We start from the raw sequence: 26,814 nt of genomic DNA on the forward strand, positions 1-26,814 counted from the left end.
AAAGGCTGAGCCTTTTCCAGCCCCTCCCGCCAGTGCACGGGAAAGATCAATGTATGCTTGTTCTCTGTGGCCTCCAGCACGTGGCTGTTAAGCGAGGGTCGTTGTTATGCAACCTAATTTTAAACCATTAACAATAGTAACAATACACTAATTGCCCTACTTAGATGCAGCCTGTCCAGAACGACATCACCCTGAGGCGGGTCACTCGGAGTCAGAGAGAGCGGATGCTAAGGGAAGCCCTGCACAGACCAGGACCATATGCAGCAATGCTGGTGGAGGCGATGATTCCTCTCTACATTAGGATGTCCTGGCGCGGAAGAGTGTGCTTCCACGGAGCACCCAATAAGGCACCTCTCCCCAGGAACCTCCTGCGGAGGCTTTTCGAGCAGCTCTCTGAGAGCTTTGTTGAACTGTCCCAAGAGGATTATTGTTCAATCCCTATATGTGTGGACCTACTATTTATATAGTTTGACATTTAAAATTTTTTATATAGTATTTCTATTTTTTCTATACCTGTTTTTTAAAAAATAAATGTTTCCATGTTTATAGCACTTACCGCCTGATCCTTCCCCTGATTCTGAGTCCGGGTTAACGGGCGGGGACGGTTGGTAGGGGATCTCTGTGAGGGTGATGAAGAGATCCTGGCTGTCAGGGCAAGCGGTATTGTGTTCGCTGTCGCCTGCGCCGTCCTCCACAAACCCTTCCTCATCTTCCCCATCGGCGAACATCGCCGAGGAACTGTCCAGGTACACTATGCCATCCTCAGAGTCCACGGTCACTGGTGGGGCAGTGGTGGCAGACCCACCGAGAATGGCATGCAGTGCCTCGTAGAAGCGGCATGTCTGGGGCTGTGCTCCGGAGCGTCCGTTTGCCGCTCTGACTTTTTGGTAACCTTGTCTCAGGTCCTTGACTTTCACGCGGCACTGCATCGCATCCCGGCTGTATCCTTTGTCTATCATGGCTTTGGAGACCTTCTCGAAGGTCTTTGCATTCCGCTTATTGGAGCGCAGCTCCGACAGCACAGACTCCTCGCCCCACACAGCGATCAGATCCATGACTTCCTGGTCAGTCCATGCTGGGGACCTCTTTCTATTCTTGGATTGCCCGGACTCCTCTGCTGGAGAGCTCTGCATCGTTGCAGGTGCTGCGGAGCTCGCCCCGATGTCCAACCAGGACGTCAGATTCAAAGTGCCCAGACAGGAAAAGGAATTCAAATTTTCCCGGGTCGTTTCCTGTGTGGCTGGTCAGAGCATCCAAGCTCGGACTGCTGTCCAGAGCGTCAACAGAGTGGTGCAGTGTGGGATAGCTCCCGGAGCTACTAAGTTCGATTAGCATCCACACCTAGCCTAATTCGAGCTAGCCATGTCGAATTTAGCGCTACTCCACCTGTCGGGGTGGAGTACCAAATTCGAACTAAAGAGCCCTCTAGTTCGAATTAAATGGCTTCCTGGTGTGGACGGTTGAGCGGTTAGTTTGAATTAACGCTGCTAAATTCGACTTAAAGTCCTAGTGTAGACCAGGCCTAAGATGAAAGTGAAGATCATCATAAGGGACCTGTTGTTTGCACATGATGCAGCCCTTGTGGCTCAGTGTTGATGTTGTACAACATCTTATTACCGAGTACTCTGATTCATGCAAAATCACTGGCTAGCAATAAGCTTGAATAAGACTGCTATCATGCAGTAAGGCTCTTCAGAACCAGTTCCAGCTTAGATGGCATTTGTCTCGATGTTGTTGACCAATTTGGCTAACTTGGCTCTACTGTTATCAGCAATGTAAACCTTGATGCTGAGCTCACTAGTAGAATTAGGCCATCTTGTAAAAACACTAGAATGTCTTTAGCTTCAGCTGACTTTGCCTTGATGTGTGTCCCTTGTAACAGCAACACTGAAACTCCAAGTGGAACATAGACAGCATTTGTGAATTTTCTCCAATTTGTTAGGAGGATGTTTATCGCCTTAGAATGAGTGACTGCAATTCTTTCCTCTCAGCTTCCCAGCTGACTGGTTAGCCAACACTAGATTTTGATTCAGGATAGGTCCCTGTTGCACTACATTTTGTGTGTGTTGAAATTTGAGGGGATGTTCCAGTACCATTTAAATCAGGTCTGGAAGCTAAAGACTAAGAATTAATAAGGTGATATATAATCACTGTGGCCTGTTCCTTCACTATCTTCTTTACCATCTTTACACTTAGTGGCTGAGGGGGGAAAGGCATAAAGGAGGCCTTTTAGCCCTCTTCTGAGAACAAATTGCTGTTTGGAGAATCTTAGACGTCATGGCTTCACATAAAAGCTATTGCAAGGAGCTGCCATCTCGCAGTGCTTAGAACAATTCTGGAGTAGTAGCCTAAGGCAGCACAGCTAAAGAACTTGTTTTACTCCAAAAGTATCAAACTCTTGTGACTTTCTCCCAAATTGTTGCTCAGCCATTTTTAAGGAAACTTTCCCAAATCTCAAGTATCAGAGGGGTAGCCGTGTTAGTCTGGTTCTGTAGAAGCAGCAAAGAATCCTGTGGCACCTTATAGACTAACAGATGTTTTTGCAGCATGAGCTTTCGTGGGTGAATACCCACTTCTTCGGATGCAAGTCATCCGACGAAGTGGGTATTCACCCACGAAAGCTCATGCTGCAAAAACATCTGTTAGTCTATAAGGTGCCACAGGATTCTTTGCTGCTTTCCCAAATCTGACCATTTATCTAGAGTACAGAACTGGACAGGTTAGGGAGACAAATCACTGTTGTCTTATGAATTCCAAATCACTGAATTGTCATAGAATATCAGGGCTGGAAGGGACCTCAGAAGGTCATCTAGTCCAACCCCCTGCTCAAAGCAGGACTGACCCCCAGACAGATTTTTGCCCCAGATCCCTAGATGGCCCCCTCAAGGATTGAACTCTCAGCTGTGGGTTTTGCAGGCCAATGCTCAAGCCACTGACCTATCTCTCCCCCCACTGCAAATGTCAATGATATCTCCAAGGTTAATCTGTTTTCTAAATATTTTATTTCTTAAATACAAAAATGTACATTCATGGAACACAGATTGTGGATTTAAACACAACTCAAGAAATCTAAAGGTAAGATTTTCACTGCAATATTGATTTGTTTAGAGTATATATTAAGACAGTTAAAGCCTAACTAATAACAAAATACTACATTTGCAATAAGAATCTGAATGTTTCTTCTCCTGAGTTAGATGCAAAGATTTGCAACTTTAACACTGTATTTTAATGACGAAAATAAAATTGAATAGAAACAAAAATAACCCATCTAGTTTCCTTGCCAAACATGAATGAAATGTAGACAAACAAATGCTTAAAGACAGATTTAAAATTATTTCAGTTACTTAAGAGCTACAAATCTAACCCTTTAAAAATAATTTAATATCCCCATGTCCCTTTTTATCAGGCTTCACGTAAGACTTAAAAAATTGTTTGTCTATTCCCCAAACTGCTAAAACACCATAGGCACCGATCTCTTATTTACCAATGTAAAATGCATCAGTTGTATGGCTTGTAAACAGTGTCAGTCAAGCTTGGTAGACTGATGCGATATCATGGACACAGTAACTGTGCTCTCTGTGTAATGAAAATATGGGTTCGTTCTCTCCATACTGATTATCTAGGAGGCCTTGTCCATTATCAGAACTCATTGTCCGACTCTGCATCCCAGCCACAGGATTCCAGCTGATCATCTTGTGGGAACTCAACCTCAACATTGTAGGTGAAATCTGGGTCATCCTTCTTCTTCCTGTTCTTTTCAAACAGCTCATCCATGATACTCTTCCTTTTTGCCAGCTCCTTGTCATCTAGTTTGTTCAGGTCCTCCTCTGGGTCAATGGTCTCTTCTTGCTGAATCTGCTCCAAGCTCTGGGCCAAACTCTTTCCCTGCAAGTGGCATCTTAGCAAACTGTATAACTTCTGTAGCTGCTGCAGTGAGACCCCTTGTAGGTAAGCCTTGTGCCGAGGGTTATTCTTCAGCTGTTCTGCAGCCCTGCTGCAATCTGGGGGGGGGAACCCGTCCTCAAGAATTACTGCCTCAAGCACACAATTCTTAAATAAATGCTCTTTACCCAAAGATTCTCTGCTGCCCTAGGAGTGCCAGTACTAATTTTTAAACTAGACAGCTCAGATTGGGAAGCTTCCTGGCTTGATCTCCAAGCCTAGAGGACACTGGGTATTTCACCTCCAGAGAGTAGTCCTACTACACAACCTCCCATGCAGAGCTGGTAAGAAGAAACCTACCAGTCCCTGAAGAGGTGCCCAGTTGCCATTTCTCCCCCTTCCTGCCCCTTTGCTGTTTTGCAGAAGGAGGTTGTGGGATGCCAAAATTAAACATACCGTACCTGAGAACTTGGAGAAGTTTCGGATAGGCATGATGCGCTGGCGTGCTCTATCCTTGTTTTTATCTTCATAGATCAGGATAACGGATGGAGGCTGAAAGCGAATGCCACACTTCTTTGCAACGTAAGTCATCCCAGCTCATGCTACTGGCTGAACAAAATGAAATCTTACAGAGTTCTACTAGGTGTGTGCTTCAATGTTTACTGCAAAAGAAAAAGGAAAACATAAAATAAGAGCAGCATCAGTTTAATTCAAGGGTGCTTTCTGATCAGGGTTATAGCAGTTCTGACTCAGAAAAGCACTTAACCTCTGTATAAGTTTGAATGTGTGCTTAAATCCTTTGCTCAATCAGTGTCCTGGGGGGTGGGGGGGGCACAGTAATAACCAGCTGTTGATTTCCAGATTTGTTAACTCTGCATCTGAGTCTGGGTTGTTTTGATGTATACATGTCATAGTTTTTGTGCCCCGGGCTCGATGAGGGTACCACATAGCCAAATGGAGGCCCAAAGATTCCTTTTTATTAAAAAAATGGAAAATATCATACAACACACCAGTGCATTAGAGACTTTTTCATTAACAATACTCCACTGCAAATTACAGCCTTTGATCTGGAAAAGCTCATAGTTATTTAACCATTTTAAAACCTTTTTTCCCACCAACTATTTTGATTTCACTGCTCTACAGCCAAAATGCTTCTGAAATAAATGTAGTCAAACTTTACTAATTCTGGGTCACTGAGAAAGAAAATGATGCTTAAAATTGTTGATTGGCTCTAGTTTTCAAGTTATTCTACTGGGTCAGTATATACAACCCTTGACTTGGGAATAGCGGAGGATAAGTGAGTTATAAAGGGAAGGGATCTCAATTTAAACCATAAATGACTAAAATACATCTTTGACTGGATCTATGAATAAATCTATGACTGGGTTTGGACAGTACTTGCTTTTTAGGCAAAACAATGAATGATGCAATCTGAAGCTGGTATTGCATCATACATGAGATGAATTGCATCATGTTATTCCTAGAAGTCATGGATGATGCAATCATAACGAAGCTTACATCACTCTGCTGAACAAATTGCCCTATATCAGCTCTAGAAATCATACAGTGTCATGCTCTCATTTGTCAGTGTTTGATTTTGCAAAGGGACACTTCTGTTTAGCCAAAGTGAGCAGAGATGCCTCATACTTGTGTGAACAGTGCAGATAACTTCTGCTATGTTTGTGGTGAAGTGACTTTTGCATCACAAAAGCGCAGTATAACCACTATGGTTAAGAAAGCCTATCACCTTTATTTTGGCTGCAAAATTGGAGATCAGGACAAGAGATGGGCCCCACACATATGCTGCAACACTTGTGCAACAAATCTTTGCCAGTGGTTGAACAGGAAAAGGAAATCTATGCCTTTTGCAGTGCCAATGATTTGGAGAGAGCCAACAGATCATACCAGCAATTGTTACTTCTGCATGGTGCCTCCAGTTGGGAAAGGTGTGTCAAAGAAGAAAAAGTGGACTGTGCATTATCCAAGCATTCCATCAGCTATACGCCCAGTACCCTATGGAGAAGGACTGCCGGTTCCTGATGCACCAGAATCAATCATTCTCACTTGAGTCAGATGAGGAAGAGGATGAAACTTCTGGTCCTGAACCATCAATGTCACAGGACCCACATTTTCTCCCATCCTCCTCCTCTGAACCACACCTCATAACACAAGGTGAACTGAATGACCTTGTCAGGGATTTGGAACTACCCAAGAGTAAGGCAGAGCTGTTGGGCTCCAGACTACAGCAGTGGAATCTCCTGGCAGGTGATGTTAGGGTTTCCATGTTCCGTGACCGTCAAAAGGATCTTGTCCCTTTCTTCTTCATGGAAGGTGATCTTGTAGCCTGCAACAACATCGATGGTGTGATGGCAGCCCTCAACATCGTTCACGATCCAGATGAGTGGAGACTGTTCATTGATTCATCGAAGACGAGTCTTAAAGCTGTTTTACTGCATAATGGCAATGTTTTGCCATCAATTCCAGTTGGTCATGCAGTCCATATGAAGGAAACCTATGACAACATGAAACAACTTTTGAGGTGCATAAACTATGACCAACATCAGTGGCAGCTTTGTGGCGATTTGAAGGTTGTTGCTCTCTTGCTTGGGCTGCAGACTGGATACACAAAGTACTGCTGTTTTCTCTGCGAATGGGATAGTCGTGCAAGAGATTCCCACTACATCAAGAAAGATTGGCCACTCCGACAGTCATTGGAGCCTGGGAGGAAAAGTGTTCAGCATCCACCACTTGTTGAAAAAAGGAAGATTTTGTTACCGCCCTTACACATCAAGCTGGGTCTGATGAAGAACTTTGTCAAGGCCATTGACAAAACACAAGCAGCTTTCAAGTACCTCCGTGGAAAATTTCCAAGCTTAAGTGAAGCTAAGATAAAGGAAGGTGTATTTGTTGGTCCTCAGATTCGTGAACTTCTTCGAGATGATGCATTTGACCATGCACTGTGTGGCAAGGAAAAGACGGCATGGAAAGCCTTCCAGTTAGTGGCAATAAATTTTCTCGGAAACAACAAGGTAGACAACTACAGGTTGTTGGTGGAGAACCTCCTCAAGGCATACAAAAGCCTTGGTTGCAACATGTCACTAAAGATACATTTTTTGCACTCTCATCTGGATTTTTTTCCACCGAACTGCGGAGCAGTGAGCGACGAGCACAGCAAGCGATTTCACCAGGACATTGCAACAATGGAGAAACGCTATCAGGGCAAATGGAGCCCATCAATGCTTGCAGACTATTGCTGGACAGTGACAAGAGATGCTCCATTTAATGAATACAAGAGACAAGCCAAGAAGCGCCGAGTAGACACTGAATAGGACTAAACTATGTACATAATAGTTTTTTGCCTTTTGTTTCATAATAAATTTGTTATATAACCCTTTTGCTGATTTTTAAAGTGTGACATAAACAGGACAGGTGAAATATTATGTAAAGCAACCATAAACACATGAAAAGACCTAGGTTTACAATTTATGATTAAAACTCTACTATCTACACAACATACATAGACATAAAATGTAAAAACTTACATAACTTAGGGTATGTCTACACTACAAGAGTAGTTCGATTTAACTTAGGTCGAATTTGTGGATTCGACCTTATGAAGTTGAATTTGTGTATCCACACTAAGGACACTAATTCGACTTTGTGAGTCCACACTAACGGGGCAAGCGTCGACATTGGAAGCGGTGCATTCTGGGCAGCTATCCCACAGTTCCCGCAGTCCCCGCTTCCCATTGGAATGCTGGGTAGAGCCCCCAATGCCTGCTGGGGGAAAAATGTGTCGAGGGTGGTTTTGGGTAACTGTCGTCATTCAACCGTCACTCCCACCCGCCCTCCCTCCCTGAAAGCGCCTGCGGGAAATCTGTTCACGCACTTTTCTGGTCAGTGACAGCGCGGATGCCACAGCACTGCGAGCATGGAGCCCGCTGCGATCATCGCTGCACTTATGGCCGTTGTCAACTCCTTGCACCTTATCGTCCACCTCTTTCACAGTCAGCTGCTGAGAAATCGGGCGAGGAGGCTCCGGCAGCGCGGTGAGGACATGAAGTGTCAGAGTGGCACAGACCTCTCACAAAGCACGGGATCCCGCGCCGCGGAGATCATGGTGGCAATGGGTCACGTTCATGCTGTGGAACGGCGATTCTGGGCCCGGGAAACAAGTACGGACTGGTGGGACCGCATAGTGCTGCGGGTCTGGGATGAATCACAGTGGCTGCGAAACTTCAGGATGCGTAAGGGCACTTTCCTTGAACTCTGTGACTTGCTGTCCCCTGCCCTGAAGCGCCAGGACACCCGCATGCGAGCAGCCCTGACTGTGCAGAAGCGAGTAGCCATAGCCCTCTGGAAACTTGCAACACCAGACAGCTACCGGTCAGTAGCGAACCACTTTGGCGTGGGCAAATCTACCGTGGGGGTTGCTGTGATGCAAGTAGCCCACGCAATCGTTGACCTACTGCTCTCAAAGGTAGTGACCCTGGGAAACGTCCAGGTCATCATAGATGGCTTCGCCGCGATGGGATTCCCAAACTGCGGTGGGGCTATAGATGGGACTCACATCCCTATCCTGGGACCGGCCCACCAGGCCAGCCAGTATATTAACCGAAAGGGCTACTTTTCAATGGTGCTGCAAGCACTGGTGGACCATAGGGGACGTTTTACCAACATCTAGGTCGGGTGGCCGGGCAAGGTTCATGACGCGCGTGTTTTCAGGAACTCTTGTCTGTTTAGACGCCTGCAGGAAGGTAGTTTCTTCCCGGACCACAAAATAACTGTTGGGGATGTGGAGATGCCTACAGTGATCCTCGGGGACCCAGCCTACCTGCTAATGCCCTGCCTCATGAAGCCCTATACAGGCGCCCTGGACAGTGACAAAGAACTCTTCAACTACCGGCTGAGCAAGTGCAGAATGGTGGTGGAGTGTGCTTTCGGACGTCTCAAGGGGAGATGGAGGAGCTTACTGACTCGCTCGGATCTCAGCGAAACCAATATCCCCATTGTTATTGCAGCTTGCTGTGTGCTCCACAATCTCTGTGAGAGCAAGGGGGAGACCTTTATGGCGGGGTGGGAGGTTGAGGCAAATCGCCTGGCTGCTGATTACGCTCAGCCAGACACCCGTGCGATTAGAAGAGCCCAGCGGGAAGCGCTGTGCAGTCGGGAGGCTATGAAAGCTAGGTTCCTCAGAGAGCAGGGTAACCTATGACTGTCCAGTCTCTTTACAGAGAAGCTGAACCTGCCCCTGTTTGTTACTATTGACTTTTTTTTGCGGTTACATACCCCGTTCACCAGGTTTCCCCCCTTCCAACAGACGTTTAAAAATAAAGTTAATGGAACATTGTTAATTAACAAAGTTTTCTTTACTAACAAATTTGCGTTAAAGGGTTCAAACAGGGACGCAGACTGTGGTGGGTACGGTGTGCAGTGATGTACAGACCGCTTCTACACTCGAGGACTGACAGGCTCCTGCTCCTATAGTGGTCTCCGGGGGGAGGACGGTTACAGGAGGGTGTGCAGGAAGGGGTGGGTTTGCAGGAAGAGGTGAGGGGTGTGTGGGAAGGGTGAGTAGGTGTAGGGGGATGAGGGCTCTGGCTGGGGCTCAGGGCATTGGAGAGGCTCATGGCTAGGGTGGAAGGGCATGGTAAGGGCAGCCTGCCTTGCCATTTGTGGATGCCAGGTGCTAGGACCCTGGGGCAGCATACACCTCCCAGACTGACCTGGGGCAGCAGACACCTCCCAGACTGACCCCGGTGCCTAGTGACTGCACTCTCTGTGTGACCTGCTGTTGATCCTGCCCCCATGTCTGTACCCTGGTAATGGTGGCTGTCCTATGCAATTAACAAACCCCTCCCCCCCCTTCACACAAAGTCTTCTGCAAAGAAACATGACAGAAAAAGGAATTAACAGCAAACTATTTTTAATACTCAACTACACAGTTGGGGGATGAAACTGGGATTTGGGATTGGGTGAGCCAGGAAGGGAAGCAATTCTCAAACTTTAGGGAATGAGAGCTGTTTGGTACATGAGCGCTCTGCTGGGGTGGAGTGACAGTTTTCACGGCCCCTAGCGCCTCTCCTTCTTGTTATTTTGGGTGAGGGGGGGACAGGACTTTGTGGCGGGGGAGGGCAGTTGCAGATACAGTTCAGGGGGGCTCTCTGCTCCTGCCTGCGGTCCTGCAGAACATCCACAAGGCGCCGGAGCGTGTCCGTTTGCTCCCTCATTAGGCCAAGTAGCGTTTGAGTCGACTGCTGGTCTTCCTGCCGCCACCTGTCCTCCTGTTCGCTGTGTGAGCACTGGTACTGAGAGAGGGTCTCCCTCCACTGGCTCTGCTGGGCCGCCTCGGCTCTGGAGCAGGCCATCAGTTCAGCGAACATCTCGTCCCGCCTTTCACCGCCTAATCTTTGCCAGCCTCTGTGAGGGGGATGCCGGGGCAGGTCGGGAAACAGCCGCAGCTGTGTGATGGGGAAAAAGGAAGTGATTTCCTTGCAAAGATACATGTTTGCGAACACTGAACACAGTCTAGTCTGTCTATGTGAACAATACCATACACGGCACCTATCTCATGCGCTCTCAGGACAAGTTCGAATTTTCGGCATTCGCTTTCATTGCCTGGGGTCTTGCACTGGAGAACAGACAAATGGAGCAGGACAGCAGAATCCGTGTAGCAGCCAGGCCCGGTAAGCCGTAAACTTTAGGCTGCTTAAAAGTTAATGTATAGCAGTGCCCTCCTGCTGCAGGCAATCCTGAAATCATAAACTCTGACCCTGTTCCTCGCGGCTGTCCCCGGGAAAGATCCCTGTATGCTTTCCCTCTGCAGCCTCCACCACGTGGCTGTTAAACAACGCTTATTGTTATGCAAAGGAAAAGTGAAGCATTCCCACTAGTAACATTACACTAATTCCCCTAATTAGATGCAGCAGTCGCCGAGCGAGATCACCCTGAGGCGGGTCACTAAGACAGACAGAGCGTATGCTGCGTGAAACCCTGCACAGACCAGGGCCCTATGCTGCCATGCTCGTGGAGGCAATGCTCCCACTGTACGTGAGGATAGCCTGGCGCGGAAGAGTGTGCTTCCACGGAGCACCCAATAAGGCACCTCTCCCCAGGAACCTCCTGCGGAGGCTTTGAGTACCTCTACGAGAGCTTGGAACTCTCCCAAGAGGATTTCTGTTCTATCCCCATATGCATTGACCTTCTTTTCATATAGTTTTTATTCCTGTTTTTTAAAAAAATAAATGTTTACATGTTTATAGCACTTACCGACTGATCCTTCCCCTGATTCAGAGTCCGGGTTAACGGCCGGGGAGGGTTGGTAGGGGATCTCTGTGAGGGTGATGAAGAGATCCTGGCTGTCGGGGAAATCAGTATTGTAAGCGCTGTCGCCTGCCTCGTCCTCCACAAACCCTTCCTCATCTTCCCCATCCGCGAACATCGCCGAGAAACTGCCCCTCGACACTATCCCATCCTCAGAGTCCACGGTCACTGGTGGGGCAGTGGTGGCAGACCCACCGAGAATGGCATGCAGTGCCTCGTAGAAGCGGCATGTCTGGGGCTGGGCTCCGGAGCGTCCGTTTGCCGCTTTGATTTTTTGGTAGCCTTGTCTCAGGTCCTTGATTTTCACGCGGCACTGCGTTGCATCCCGGCTGTATCCTCTGAGTGCCATGGCTTTGGAGACCTTCTCGTAGGTCTTTGCATTCCGTTTTTTGGAGCGCAGCTCCGAAAGCACAGACTCATCGCCCCACACAGCGATCAGATCCAAGACTTCCCGGTCAGTCCATGCTGGGGCCCTCTTTCTACTCTGAGATTGCATGGACCCCTCTGCTGGAGAGCTCTGCATCGTTGCTGGTGCTGCTGAGCTCGCCCCGATGTCCAACCAGGAATTGAGATTCAAACTGGCCAAACAGGAAAAGGAATTCAAATTTTCCCGGGGCTTTTCCTGTATGGCTGGTCAGAACATCTGAGCTCGGACTGCTGTCCAGAGCGTCAACAGAGTGGTGCACTGTGGGATAGCTGCCGGAGCTACTAAGGTCGATTTCCGTCCACACATAGGCTAACTCGACATAGCCATGTTGAATTTAGCACTACTCCCCTCGTCGGGGTGGAGTACCGAATTCGAACTAAAGAGCCCTCTAGGTCGAACTAATTAGCTTCCTGGTGTGGACGGCTGCAAGGTTAAATCGAATTAACGCTGCTAAATTCGACAAACTCCTAGTGTAGACCAGGCCTTAGAAACAGTAGCCAATCAGTTGTTTTAATTGTCATATTTGAATTCAGCACATCAAAATACATAATAAATAGCACATTTTATCTCTGAAGCAGATGACTTCTCAAATTGTAGACCAGTGTTTCTTGTTATTTATGACGGGTTGGATTAAAACCAAGGCACAAGGTTTGAATTAAGGGGAGGAGACAACGTGTCTGTGTAAGCAGTCTGAATGAGCTCTCCCCTGACATCTAGTGGTGAGCTGTGGAAAAAGACTTCAGATGCTGATCTCATTCGCATGGACACCCCCACTCCCCCCACCCCGCTTAGGTGCTCAGCATGATGGGATTGCTTGCCCAAAAGATCACTTGTGGCTGGTGTTGGATTCCCAGTCTCCTTGTTATTGGAGCAGGAGTAATATAGGGTTGTTTATCCTTGTTTTGTGAACCGAGGGCAGCAGAACTATACATGGCATACCCCAATGGAGGGACTCACCCTCACTTAAATGGCACTCACTAGGCAGGGGACACCATTTGACCCTGCCTCTTGTCATGGTATAATAAGAGTTAATTAAGAGTTTTATTGCACACTACAGAGCTGAAATCACAGATACCTAGGTCTAAGTATTAGTCCTACATTGGGACAATGTCTCTATTGCAAAAGACTGCCTAGCATGCACCAGCAGTGAGGCTCCCTCACTAACAGCTGAAATCACTGAGAGCTGTGTTAAGTGTAGGAGGTTCCTGAAGATATCTTGGTGAGTGGCCAGTAGGGCAGCTGGTGGAGAGGCATGGGAAGCAGTCAGCAGAGAAGCTGGTGGAGAGGGCAGAGCCCTGCAGATGTGTGGCAACTGGCCACTGGGGTGACGAGCCGTGCAGCATGTAAGATGCCTCCTTATCTCCCCTCCCTGCCCACCTTCCACACAGGATGAGAGGTGAACTCTGTGGATGAATCTCTGAACTCTGAGGCTGCACCCAGCAAGGACAGCAACTGAGTGGGGCACAGAGAAGGGATGGGCACGTTAAGGGGACTCTTGGGTTGCTGGACTTAAGACCCGAGAGGAAAAGGAAACTGCTCAACTTACTTGGGGGGGGGGGGGCTTTTGCTCATGGTTTGGGTTTATGAACCCTAGTTGCAGTGTTTTCCCAAATTAATGCTGAGTTAATTCCCTCCTTTTATTAAAAGTTTTGCTACACTCAGACTCTGAGCTTGGATAGGGGAAACATTGCCTCTTAGAGGCACCCAGGGGGTGGTGTGTAATTATCACAGGGCACTGGGTGGGGGCTCGAGCCAGTTTTGTGTTGTATTGTTGAAAAGGAACCCCTAGATACTGAACCCGGCCCTTGTTGCTGCTGGATCCACCTGGCAGAAGGGTTACATCTGCATAGGGACTAAATTATAATTTTTGCTCTAGGTTTATTTGTGCAGATTTGAAAATAAGTCTGTGGAAAATAAAATGTAGAACTAACATGCAGAAAACTGTGAAATTACAATGAAACAGTTCCTGCAACATTAAAGCAACATGAACATGTATATGTAAAATCAACCAGCCAAAGGAGGATTTTTAAAAGGTATATATTTTGTTGTGGGAAAAAAAAATTAGAACTGATAAACATAGCTCTGATTACCCTAGTTGTTCAATCAATTCTTTTGTCTTCCCCTCTGTCCCAAACTCAGACACCAGTATTCTCTATTCCACCTATTTAGAGAGAGTTTTGAACACAAAACTCCAACATGTATGAAATTAAGATCCCTGGGGTTTTTTGTTTTGTATTTCCAGTAGGGCTGTCAAGTGAATAAAAAAATAAATCATGATTAATCGCACAATTAAAAAAATAATTTGTGCAATTAATTGTGCAGTTAATCAAATACTGCTTATTTAAATATTTTTGGATGTTTTCTACATTTTCAAATATTGATTTCAATTATAACACAGTACTAAGTGTACAGTGCTCAGTTTATATTTTTACAAATATTTGCACTGTAAAAAAGAAATAGTATTGTTCAATTCACCCTAATACAAGTACTGTAGTGCAATCTCTATCATGGAAGCTGAATTTACAAATGTAGAATTATGTAAAAAAAACTGCAAAGAGTCCTGTGGCACTTTATAGACTAACAGACGTATTGAAGCATGAGCTTTCGTGGGTGAAAAACTGCATTAAAAAATAAAACAATGTAAAACTTTAGAGACTCCAAGTCCACTCAGTCCTATTTCTTGTTCAGCCAATCCCCCAGACAAACACGATTGTCTACATTACCGGAGATAATGCTGCCTGCTTCTTGTTTTTAATGTCACCTGAAAGCGAGAGCAGGCATTTGCATGGCACTGTTGTAGCTGGCATCACAAGATCTTTAGGGCATTTGGCACGTAAATATTCATATGTCCCTTCATGCTAAAACCACCATTCCAGAGGGCATGCGTCCATGCTGATCATAGAATCATAGGCTATTAGGGTTGGAAGAGACCTCAGAAGGTCATCTAGTCAAATCCCCTGCTCAAAGCAGGATCAACACCTGATGACAAATTCTGCTTGATAACAATCCAAAGCAGAGTGGACTGATGTATGTTCATTTTCATTATCTGAGTCAGATGCCACCAACAAAAGGTTGATTTTCTTTTTTGGTGGTTCAAGTTCTGTAGTGTCCACATCGGAGTGTTGCTCTTTTAATACTTCTGAAAGCATGCTCCACATCTCGTCCCTCTAAGATTTTGGAAGGCACTTCAGATTCTTAAATCTTGGTTCGAGTGCCATAGCTATCTTTAGAAATCTCACACTGGTACCTTCTTTGCGTTTTGTGAAATCTGCAGTGAAAGTGTTAAAACAAACTACATGTGCTGGGTCATCATCGGAGACTGCTATAACATGAAATATATGGCAGCATGTGGGTAAAACAGAGCAGGAGACATACAATTTTCCCCCAACGAGTTCAGTTACACATTTAATTAATGCATTATTCTTTTAAACGAGTGACAGCAGCATGGAAGCATGTCCCCTGGAATGGTGGCCGAAGCATGAAGGGGAATACGAATGTTTAGCATATTTGACGCAAATACCTTGCAATGCTGGCTACAAAAGTGCCATGTGAACACGTTCTCACTTTCAGGTGACACTGTAAATAAGAAGCAGGCAGCATTATGTCCCGTAAATTTAAACAAACTTGTTTATCTTCACAATTCGCTGAACAAGAAGTAGGACTGTGTGGACTTGAAGGTGCTAAAGTTTTACACTGTTTTGTTTTTGAGTGCAGTTATATAACATTTACATTTGTAAGTTGCACTTTCACGATAGAGATTGCACTACAGTACTTGTATGAGGAACTGAAAAATACTATTTCTTTTGTTTATCATTTTTAGAGTGCAAATATTTGTAATAAATATAAAGTGAGCTCTGTACACTTTGTATTCTGTGTTGTAATTGAAATCAATTTATTTGAAGATGTAGAAAAACATCAAAAAATATTTAAGAAATTTCAATTGGTATTCTATTCCTTAACTGTACAATTAAAACTGAGATTAATCGCAGTTGACTCATGTGATTAACTCAAAAATTAATCTCGATTTAAAAATAATCGTGATTAATCGACGGCCCTAATTTCCAGAATAGATTAGATCCTCCTCTTAAGAAACCTGCCAACATTTTGCAAATCATATCTATATAGCAGATTGTTAATAACTCATAGGGGAGAGGAAGAGTCAGATGGGGGACAAAAATTAAACAGAGGCACCAAAAGATTCCATATGAGAAGAGACTAAAAAGACTGGCATAGATGCCGACTCACCACCGGCAGCCAAGCTCTCCTCCCTTCAGCACCGCCCGCCCGCCAGCGACCCCGCTGATCATCTCCTCTCTCTCTCTCCCAGTGCCTCCTGCACACTGATTGAAGTATATAAATAATAGATAGTAGATAAAGAAAATAAATTGGACCCACTTATTTTCCTTCTCTCATAATACAAGAACAATGATATTCTCAATTTAACTGAATAGTAGGAAATTTAAAAGTAGAAGATGGAAATGCTTCTTTGGAGTGTACTGCCACAAGATATTCACCAAGGCCAACATTTTAGTAGGACTTAAAAATTAGTAGACAAAACAAGAACATCCACATTTACATTGGATGGGATTTTCTTTTCAAGTTAGAAGGAATATAAACTCTCATGCTTCATGGCATAAAACAGTCACTAACTGAGTGAGGTTAGGAAGAAACATTTCTTTTTAAGTCACTTTGCCTCTCTGTTCCTCACTTTCCCCATCTGTAAAATGGGAATAATGAAACTGACCTTCTTTGTAAAGTGCTCTGAAATACACAGCATTTCTTGTTTCTCCTCTGAAGCATTTGCTATTGGCTATTCTCAAAGGCAGACTACCAGACTAGATGGTTTGCCAGTCAGATATGGCAATTCCTCTGTCCCTAAACTAACTGCCTTATAGGCTGATGATACTCTTCCAAATGCTTTCCCATGCCTGGGTATCTATGTTCACAATTCCCACTTCTATTGAGTAGACCAGAATACCAATGGAGACTCAAAGATCAAGAACACCTTTGCTGCAGATGATCACTCCCATCATAGAATACAACATAGTGGACACAGATCCTATTTCCCTTTGAGGGCTTGTCTACACTTACCAGTAGATCAGCACTGCTGCAATCAATGAAGCGAGTGTCAATTTAGCTGGTCTGGTGATGACATGCTAAATCAATGGGAGAGCACTTTCCCATTGATTTGTGTACTCCACTTCCCTGAGAAGCGTATGGGAGAGTGTCTCCCGTCAACTTCCCTTCGACATAGTGCAGTATAGCCACCGCGATAAGTGGATCTAACTACATCTACTTCAATTACATTATTCACGTAACTGAAGTTGTGTAAGTTAGGTCAGTGGTTCTCAAATTTTTTTTTCCATGGACAACTTGAAAATTGCTGAGGGTCTTGGTAGACCACTTAAATGATCTTTCCAAATGTTGTTTGTACCGTTAGCTAACTAATGTAAAGCAGGTTTCAGAGTAGCAGCCGTGTTAGTCTGTATCCACAAAAAGAACAGGAGTACTTGTGGCACCTTAGAGACTAACAAATTTATTTCAGCATAAGCTTTCATGGGCTACAGCTCACTTCTTCGGATGCATAGAATGGAACACACAGACAGGAGATATTTATATATACAAAGAACATGAAAAGGTGGAAGTATGCATACCAACAGAAAGAGTCTAATCAATTGAGATGAGCTATCATCAGCAGGAGAAAAAAAACTTTTGAAGTGATAATTGAGATGACCCATAGAAGGTGTGAGGAGAACTTAACAGAGGGAAATAGATTCAATTAGTGTAATGACCCAACCATTCCCAGTCTCTGTTTAAAACTAAGTTGTATCGTTTATTTTTAAATATTCTCTAATAAACTTTATATCTAATTTGCATATTAATTCGAGTTCAGCAGTCTCTCTTTGGAGTCTGTTCTTGAAGTTTTTTTGTTGCAAAATTGCCACCTTCAAGTCTGTCACTGAGTGGTTAGAGGAGTTGAAGTGTTCTCCTATTGGTTTTTGAATGTTATGATTCCTCATGTCAGATTTGTGTCCATTTATTCTTTTGCGTAGAGACTGTCCGGTTTGGCCAATGTAAATGGCAGAGGGGCACTGCTGGCACATGATGGCATATCACATTGGTAGATGTGCAGGTGAACGAGCCCCTGATGGTGTGGCTGATGTGATTAGGTCCTATGATGGTGTCACTTGAATAAATATGTGGACAGAGCTGGCATCGGGCTTTGTTGCAAGGATAGGTTCCTGGGTTAGTGTTTATGTTGTATGGTGTGCGGTTGCTAGTGAGTATTTGCTTCAGGTTGGGAGGCTGTCTGTAAGCTAGGACTGGCCTGTCTCCCAAGATCTGTGAGAGTGAGGGATCATCTTTAAGGATAGGTTGTAGATCTTTGATGATGCGCTGGAGAGGTTTTAGTTGGGGGCTGTAGGTGATGGCTAGTGGTGTTCTGTTATCTTCTTTGTTGGGACTGTCCTGTAGTAGGTGGCTTCTGGGTACTCTTCTGGCTCTGTCAATCTGTTTTTTCACTTCAGCAGGTGGGTATTGTTTTAAGAATCAGAGGGGTAGCCGTGTTAGTCTGGTTCTGTAGAAGCAGCAAATAATCCTGTGGCACCTTATAGACTAACAGACGTTTTGCAGCTTGCATCCGAAGAAGTGGGTATTCACCCACGAAAGCTCATGCTGCAAAACGTCTGTTAGTCTATAAGGTGCCACAGGATTATTTATTGTTTTAAGAATGCTTGATAGAGATCCTGTAGGTGTTTATCTCTGTCTGAGGGATTGGAGCAAATATGGTTGTATCTTAGAGCTTGGCTGTAGACAATGGATCGTGTGATGTCCTGGATGGAAGCTGGAGGCATGTAGGTAAGTGTAGCGGTCAGTGGATTTCCGGTATAGGGTGGTGTTTATGTAACCATCGCTTATTAGCACAGTAGTGTCTAGGAAATGGACCACTTGTGTGGATTGGTCTAGGCTGAGGTTGATGGTGGGATGGAAATTGTTAAAATCACAGTGGAATTCCTTGAGGGCTTCTTTTCCATGGGTCCAGATGATGAAGATGTCATCAATGTAGCGCAAGTAGAGCAGGGGGGTTAGGGGATTCTATTTCCCTCTGTTAAGTTCTCCTCACACCTTCTATGGGTCATCTCAATTATCACTTCAAAAGTTTTTTCTCTCCTGCTGCTGATAGCTCATCTCAATTGATTAGACTCTTCCTGTTGGTATGCATACTTCCATCTTTTCATGTTCTCTGTATGTATAAATATCTCCCGTCTGTATGTTCCCTATTCTATGCATCCGAAGAAGTGAGCTGTAGCCCATGAAAGCTTATGCTGAAATAAATTTGTTAGTCTCTAAGGTGCCACAAGTACTCATGTTCTTTTAATGTAAAGCATTTTGGATAAAAAAAGCGCTATATTTTAAAAAAAAAAATTACCGAATATACTCGTTCATTAGCCCATTTGTTTATAAGCCGACCCCACAAGATGGTCAGGTAAAAACAGAAAAAACTGTATGACCCTTTCATAAGCTGACCCTATATTTCAGGGGCTGGAAAACTTTGGCTCCCGGCCCGCCAGGGTAAGCCACTGGCAGGTCAGGATGTTTTGTTTACTTGGAGCATCTGCAGGCACAGAGCCCCTCAGCTCCCAGTGTCTGTGGTTTGCTGTTCCCAACCAATGGGAGCTGCGGGAAGTGGCTCCACTTCCCACAGCTCCCATTGGCTGGGAACGGCGAACCGCGGCTACAGGGAGCTGAGGGGCTCCACGCCTGCAGATGCTCCAGGTAAACAAAATGACAATGTATTAGATATTCAATGATTCCATAGAGTTTAAAATCATCAAATTTTGGTGTAGACCAGTTTATATGCCGACCCCCACTCTTTGATGCATCACTCTTTTACCCAAAATATTCAGCTTATGAAGAGTATATACTGTAATAATAATTAAACCTTTTTGTTCTATTAAATAAAAGCACACAACTCATATTTTAATATCACTAGTCTTGCCTTTCTAATGTGATGGATGTGCCCTCTCTCCCCCGCTGTTGCAACCGCTGATCTGGGGCTGGGAAGGGGGACCATCTCTCCCTGGCAGCCGCAGCCATGGAGTTGGGGAAAGTCACCTCTTTCTCTGGCCGATACAACTCTGCACATCCCAAATTCCCTCCATCCCCTCTTTTCACCCCACTGCCTCCTCACCCTTACCTCCAAGGCCGCCACCTCACCTTACATGTGCATCTTCTCCAGGGTCCAGGCACCTAATTAGTGGAGCCACACCTACGCAGCTCCACTAATTAGATGGGTGGCCCTTCACTCTTTTTCGTGTGTGGCCGCCTAGGCACGCACCTTAGAGGGAACTATCTGTGGACCACCTGAATGGAGCTCGTGGACCACAGTTTGAGAACTACTGAATTAGATCAATTTACCGTGGTAGTGTAGACCAGCCCTTAGTTTTAAAAATGTGAAAAGATGCCAGTCCCCTAGCCTACCTCCTTCCCTAGCCATCTATATAGATTACAGAAAGTCAACATAAGAAATGTAATAAAATCAAGGTGGATTCAAAAATACTAATCGAGTATGATAACCTAAGAACAAGGCCTTAGACTAAGGCCTTTCCCTAAACAGCAGGGACAGCCAAAAACTGGGAAGCCTACGGTCACATCCTCACCAGTTACATTGAAATAAGGCAATTTTGGGTTGTTAAAAAGGTGATCCAATCTATCACCTCCAGAGAAAGGGAAAAGCCTAGAAGATTTAAAGAAATCTTAGTTTGATAGCATCCTGTCTGGCAAGAACTCACTTATCAATAGCTGGGGTGTGAAATCCTCATTTTTGTTCTATTACTGTAGTCCCCACTTTCCTATTGTTTATCTGTATGGTCTCTGGTTCTGTGGTTGTTTCCGTCTGCTGTATAATTAATTTTGTTGAATGTAAACCAATTAAGGTGGTGGGCAGGGGCGGCTCTAGACATTTCGCCGCCCCAAGCAGGGCGGCATGCCGCTGGGGGCGCTCTGCCAGTCCCGAGGTCTGCTGGTCCCGCGGCTTTGGTGGACCACCGGAGCCGCCTGCCGCCCTCCCAGCGACCAGCAGAGCGCGCCCCCCCCCCCCCGCGACATGCCGCCCCAAGCACGCGCTTGGCGTGCTGGGGCCTGGAGCCGCCCCTGGTGGTGGGATATAATTGGTTAGATAATCATGTTACAATAGGTTAGGACTGGTTAGTTAAAATTTCAGTAAAATGATTGGTTAAGATATAGCTAAGCACAACTCAAGTTTTACTATATAGTCTGCAGTCAATCAGGAAGTGGGGGGAAGGGAGAATTGGAATAGTTTTGCTGGGGGGGAGGGTAATGGGAACAGGGAATGGGCACAGGCAAGGTTCTGTGGCATCAGAGCTGGGAAGGGAAACACTGAGGAAGGAAATTGAAATCATTGCTTGCTGAAAGCATAGGCGCCAACTCCGTGGGTGCTCCGGGGCTGGGAAAAATTGGTGGGGGCAGCCGGTGGCTGGTAGCGCTACAGCCGCACTGCCCAGAGCAGCAGGACAGGCAGCCACATCACCCAGCAGGAGCTAGCCACGCCATCGCGCAGCACAGAGCACTGGGTCAGGCTGGGCTCTGCAGCTGCGCTGCCCCAGGAGCTTGCAGCCACACAGCCCAGAGCATTGCGCAGTGAGCTGAGGTTGCAGGGGAGGGGCTGGGGGCTAGCTTCCCAGGCCAGGAGCTTGGGGCCAGGCCGGCCCGTGGGCCATAGTTTGCCCATGTCTGCTCTAGAGCAGTAGCCAAGTGTGGGAAGCAGCATCAGTACCCCCATTGCCAGCTCCTGGTTTGGCAGTTAAAGTAACCTGAAATAGGAGAGGAACTCTCTGCAAAAGCAGAGGAGGAGGAGCAGCAGCTGTATGGAAGCTAGGAACAGGAGAGGGGTCTGCTTCCTCAGCCCCTCTTACTTTAATCTCTGAATAAGAGCTGCAGGGCATTGCCCAGCTTGGAGTGTCCCTGTGGAGTTGGACAGCACCGCCCACCCAGTGGATGGGAGTCGCTGTCCTCAGGGTCACTGTTAAAAATTTGAGATCTTTAATTGTTTTCAGGACTGGATCCTCCTGAGGGGAGCCTGTATGCAGCAAGTGCTTGTGTGAGGGTGCAGTAGGCATGCTAACCCTCCAGGATTGACCTGGAGTCTCCCAGAATTGGCACTGAACTCCTGGTGACTACTTGAAAGCAATCTGGGAGATTTTAATAGGATATTTTAGGAAAATGACATTACGTCATGGGGGGGGGGGGAAAGAGGAGAATCTCTTGGAATAGCTTCAGTCAGAGTTGACAACCCTAGGGTGCAGCCAGTGTGTGTGTGGGTAACAAAGGACCCCAGTGAGATGGGGGCACGCCGGGGCAGGTAGAATTGCAGGGGAAAAGCAGGGAGTGGGGGTAACTATAACCCCAGTGAGGTGGAGGGCAGGCTGTCATAAACAGTTAGTTAAGGGTTAAGGTCTCTTACCTGTACTGGGTTAACAAGCAGTACCTGATGACCACCTGACCAGAGGACCAATCAGGGACAAGATATTTTCAAATCTCTGTGGAGGGAAGCTTTTTTTCTGTTCTTTGTTTTTAGAGAGTCTCTCTTGGGAGTTAAGGGAGTCCAGACATCTTAATCAAGTCCTCCCAGGTTTCTGCAGTATTGTTCTTCTATTCAGTCGTCTAGTGAGTATTAGAAAGGTGAACTAGTATTTTTTTTACTTTTATTTCTGCATTGGCAGTTGTGTGTTTTGCTGAAGTAATCTCTTTATTTCTATTGCTGTACTTTGCTTTTACTGAGAAAGAAAGGGGGAGGGGGAGTTCTCTCCAGTTTTATAATTTAGACTCTGTGTACTGTTCCATCTTGGTATGACAGAGATAGTGTACTTTCTTTTTTTGTTCTTTTTAATAAATTCTTTTCTTTTCTTTGGACTTGGTTAATTCCTTCTCTTGTGGAGATTCAAGGGAAGGGGAGCGGGGAAGAGTGAGTTCCTCCTGAGGTTGATTCACAGAGTTGAATCGGTGTGTATCTCTCCAGAGTGGCTAGGAGAGAGGGAGGGGGGAAGTGGGCTGCTTCCCTGTGTGTAGAGATTCAGGGAGATTGAATCTGTGTTCCCCAGGGAAAGTTTGGGAAAACAGGCAGTGTGTCAGACACTTAGAAAACTGACTGGTGGCAGCATATCAGATCTAAACTAGGATTTTAGTTTAGGGGAGTCCATGCAGGTCCCCATCTTGTGAACCCAAAAGCTCCAAGTGGGGGAGAATCCTATGACATGGTGGCAGTGGTGGGATAAATTAAGAGCCAGAGAGTCATTGAGAGCTATTCTCTTCTCCTAAAGCCGGAATGCAGGTTAGGAGAGAGAGAAACCCCGAAGGCAAACAGACAAGGGTTTTCTAACAAGGCTTTTGTTAGAAGAGACCCCCTACTGAGAGGTACTTGGAATTGCTACAGGCACTTGCTAAACCGGTTTGTCTAGTTCTCCTGAGCCAGGAGGGGGACATTTTTTTTCTCTCTTTCTCAGTCTAAAGCACAGTTGGTAGCTGTGAACCAGCTACATCAGCATAACACCAAATGCAAATGCAAAGCTTTTGTTTCTTTCTATTCGGTCGCAAGTAGACAGGGTAGGAACTGGGAAGCAAGCAACCCAATTCCCTGACTGCAGAGGGGTGTGGCCAGCACCAGAAGGCACACAAACATGAGTAACAGTGAAACAGTTGACAAACTCGACCTGGCCAGGCTGGAGGCTGCAGAAAAAGACAAAGAACATCAGAGACGAATGGAACTATTTAATGCAGAAATGGCCAGGGAAGAAGCTGCCCACAAGAGAGAAATGGAGAAACAACAAGCCAAAGAGGCTGACCACAGGAGACAAATGGAGTTAAAAGAGAAAGAACTGGAAATCCAGAAGCAGGTTCTGGAATTAGAAAAGGCTAAGCAGAATGATCCAACCAATCCAACCCCTCTTCCACCTACTGATCATCCTTCTCGGAAAAGATTTCCCACCTACAGGACAGGTGATGACGTTGAGGCCTTCTTAGAAAACTTTGAAAGGGCCTGCATTGGGTACAGCATCCCTGAAAACCAGTACATGGTAGAGCTGAGGTCACAGCTCTGCGGAGACTTATCTGAGGTGGCAGCTGAAATGCCTAAGGACAAAATGAACGACTATAAACTGTTCCTAACCAAGGCCAGATACAGAATGGGCATAACCCCTGATCACGCCCGTCAGCGTTTCAGAGCCCAGAAATGGAAACCAGAGGTGTCATTTCCAAAACACGCCCACTACCTTGAAAAGCAGTACTTTTCCTGGTTATCAGGAGCCAATGTTAAATCCATGGACGAACTAAACCTCCTGATACTGATGGAGCAGTTCTTGGATGGGGTTCCTGAGGACATTACACGCTACATACAAGATGGAAAACCAAAAAAATCTCACTGAGGCAGGGGAGATTGGAGCCAAATGGATGGCTGTGGCAGAAAACAAGAAAGCTACTGTCAAGGGGAGCGAATCCCACAGGGTACACACCGACACTAAACCCTACCATTGAGGGCCAATCAAGCCCACACCTACAACCCAAGGAAAGCCGCAAACTATCTATTCTTCTACCTCACCAGTCTCCAGTAATCCACCTCAATCCACTGACCCATCAGCGGGACGATGCTTTAAATGCAATGAAGTGGGGCATATCAAAGCCAAATGCCCAAAGAACCCAAACCGAGTGCAACTCCTTGCACCTTCACACCAAAGAAACCCGGACCTAGATGTCTCTCAAATACCCTTACAACGTAGGGAAACTTTGAGAGTGGATGGAAAGGAGGTTATCGCACGGAGAGACACTGGAGCACAAGTGTCAGCTATCCACCGAGCCTTCGTGGACCCCAAATTCATCAAGCAGGAAGCCAAAGTGACAATTTACCCCTTCATGTCAAAAGCGGTTGTCTTGCCTATGGCTGAACTACCTGTCCAGTACAAAGGCTGGTCAGGAAAGTGGACTTTGGCTGTCTATGACAATTATTCTATCCCCATGCTACTGGGGGAAGACTTGGCCAACCAAGTTGAGCAGCCCAAAACAATGGCAAAAGCTCCAAGTGGGGGAGAAACCTATGACACGGGCCATAGGTGCTGGAACAATTTTTTATAGTGAGAGCGCTGAAAGCCATTAAGCAAAACTGTAATCCCTATAAATCAGTGGTTCTCAAACTTTTTTTTCAGACCACTTGAAAATTGCTGAGGGTCTCAGCGGACCACTTAATGATATTTCCAAATGTTTTTTGTACTATTAGCTAACTATTGTAAAACACTTTGGATAAAAGTGCTATATTAAAAAAAACCTTAATAATTAACTTTTTTTGTTCTACAAATAAAAGCACACGACTCATTTTAATATCAGTAGTCTTACCTTTCTAGTGCGATGGATGGGCTCTCTCTCCCCCGCCGTGGTAGCCCCTGAGTTGGGGCTGGGAAGAAGAGGTCTCTCCCTCACAACAGAGCTTTTTTTTTTTCCTTAGACTTGATTTATTTAGGATCATTTGTACATAACTACGTCTACTTTATTCTACAAGACAGACAGCTTCCCTACCATTAGTGAAACCCTGGTTTAGAATGGTTGCTTTACATAATTGATATATTAAAACATGGAATGCTTGTAGAGTTGTGGCACTGTATGGCATCTACACAGGACAGCCTTCAAAGGCTACGATTAGGGAGCCTCCTAGCTTATCGGCAATGTAAGCTCGGTTAAGGTCCTATGGCCCATTTGCTTGACATTCGTGCTTTATGCCTTGAAATTTCTTTTTGATTGCATCCTTCGAGCTCGCATAGATCATCTTACTCTTGAGAGGCGCCTGGTCGGGTGCCCACAGGACAAACATCAACTCTTCTTTTTTTGATTCCTTTGTTTCAAAGCTTGCATCGTACAAGGCGTAACGGCAATCCTTTTCAGGGAGCATCTGCACAAACAGCTTGAAAGGATCAGAAACCGTTACGCCAATATCTCCCACCAGGATTTCTTTGCCTTCTTCCACAATAATGCACTTTTTGTCTTCACTGAGACAGAAGATAACTGCCTTCTTCCTTTTCTTGATTTCCTCTGGCGTGGAGCACTTCCGAACTTTCATGTCATAAAAGATACGGCATACTTCATCAGCCACTTGTACTCCTGATGCCATGATCTCGGCGGGGCTGGCGGGGCTCGGAGTCCAGGGAGCGGCTGCCTCACTCCACAGACAGAGCTGAGACTGGAAAGGAGGGCTCTCTCTCCCAGGCAGCTGCAGCCCTGGAGCTGGGAAAAATCGCCTCTTTCTTTGGCCAACACAGCCCTGCACGTCCCAAATCCCACCCCCCTTTTTCACCCCACTGCCTCCTCCCACCTACACCCTATTCCCCCCCCCCCGCCTCACCTTACATGTGTCTTCTCCAGGGTGGGTCCAGGCACCTATTTAGTGTAATCATACTTGCGGGGCTCCACTAATTAGGTGTGTGGCCACCCAGGCACGCCCCTTAGAGGGAACTATCCACAGACCACTCTTGAGAACCACTGTTGTAAACGATGGAAACCACTTAAAACCAGGTGGTGCTGCCGTACCCCTCCCCAGAACCCTTAGTCCCAACACCTATGAGGTAGGTAGGGGGTGGGGGTCGCTATAGCCCCAGAGGAACCGGGGGGCCGGCAAGCAGGCGGAGGAGAGGTAGCTAGAGCCCCAGGGGGGTGGGGGGGAGGCAGAGGAGGAGAGGTAGCTAGAGCCCCAGGGGGGTGGGGGGGAGGCAGAGGAGAAGAGGTAGCTAGAGCCCCAGGGCGGGGGGGGGGCGGAGGAGGGGAGGTAGCTAGAGCCCCGGGACGGGGGGGGGGAGCCGGGGGGGGGGAGCCAGGGCTATAACTACCAGGGGGGTAGGGGGTGGGGGTAGCTATAGCCCCAGAGGAACCGGGGGGGGGCCCGGTTATAGCCCCAGGGCGGGGAGTAGCCAGCGCCTGGGCAGTCCCCGGCACTGCCGCCACCGCCTCCAGACAGACAGCGGCCTGGCTACAGGCGGGCCTGGGGATCCACATACCCTAACCTCGGCGTAGACGTCGGCGGCCAATAAGCATCCCGGGCCTCTCGGGTACCATGACAACTAGCCCGCGCCCCTCCCGCAACAGGACCGGCTGTAGGGCCCTAGCGGGGCTGCCCAACACGTTGCCTG

At 46.4% G+C, this 26,814-nt stretch overlaps 2 protein-coding genes across 7 annotated transcripts; both read right to left on the minus strand.

Moving 5' to 3' along the window:
- Positions 1–2,916: 2,916 nt before the first annotated feature.
- Positions 2,917–26,796, minus strand: CEP19 (centrosomal protein 19). Of its 6 annotated transcripts, none has more exons than XM_045030307.1 (4): positions 26,034–26,355; positions 15,878–15,972; positions 4,344–4,544; positions 2,917–4,001 (listed from the first exon to the last, which is right to left on the minus strand). In XM_045030307.1, the coding sequence occupies exons 3-4, from the start codon at positions 4,471–4,473 to the stop codon at positions 3,640–3,642; spliced, it is 492 nt and encodes a 163-aa protein (XP_044886242.1). In that variant the 5' UTR covers positions 4,474–4,544; positions 15,878–15,972; positions 26,034–26,355; the 3' UTR covers positions 2,917–3,639. The 6 variants fall into 6 exon arrangements, with proteins under 6 accessions (XP_044886242.1, XP_044886245.1, XP_044886248.1 ...); XM_045030309.1 differs by lacking the exon at positions 15,878–15,972 and adding an exon at positions 26,683–26,697 and having other exon boundaries at positions 2,918–4,001; positions 26,034–26,170; XM_045030308.1 differs by lacking the exon at positions 15,878–15,972 and adding an exon at positions 26,515–26,673 and having other exon boundaries at positions 2,918–4,001; positions 26,034–26,170.
- LOC123377412 (destrin) lies at positions 25,127–25,878 on the minus strand. The gene has a single exon (XM_045030305.1). The coding sequence runs from the start codon at positions 25,800–25,802 to the stop codon at positions 25,380–25,382; it is 423 nt and encodes a 140-aa protein (XP_044886240.1). The 5' UTR covers positions 25,803–25,878; the 3' UTR covers positions 25,127–25,379.
- Positions 26,797–26,814: the final 18 nt, after the last annotated feature.

This window comes from Mauremys mutica, chromosome 9 (genome assembly GCF_020497125.1).
Source record: "Mauremys mutica isolate MM-2020 ecotype Southern chromosome 9, ASM2049712v1, whole genome shotgun sequence".
Lineage (NCBI taxonomy): Eukaryota > Metazoa > Chordata > Testudines > Geoemydidae > Mauremys > Mauremys mutica.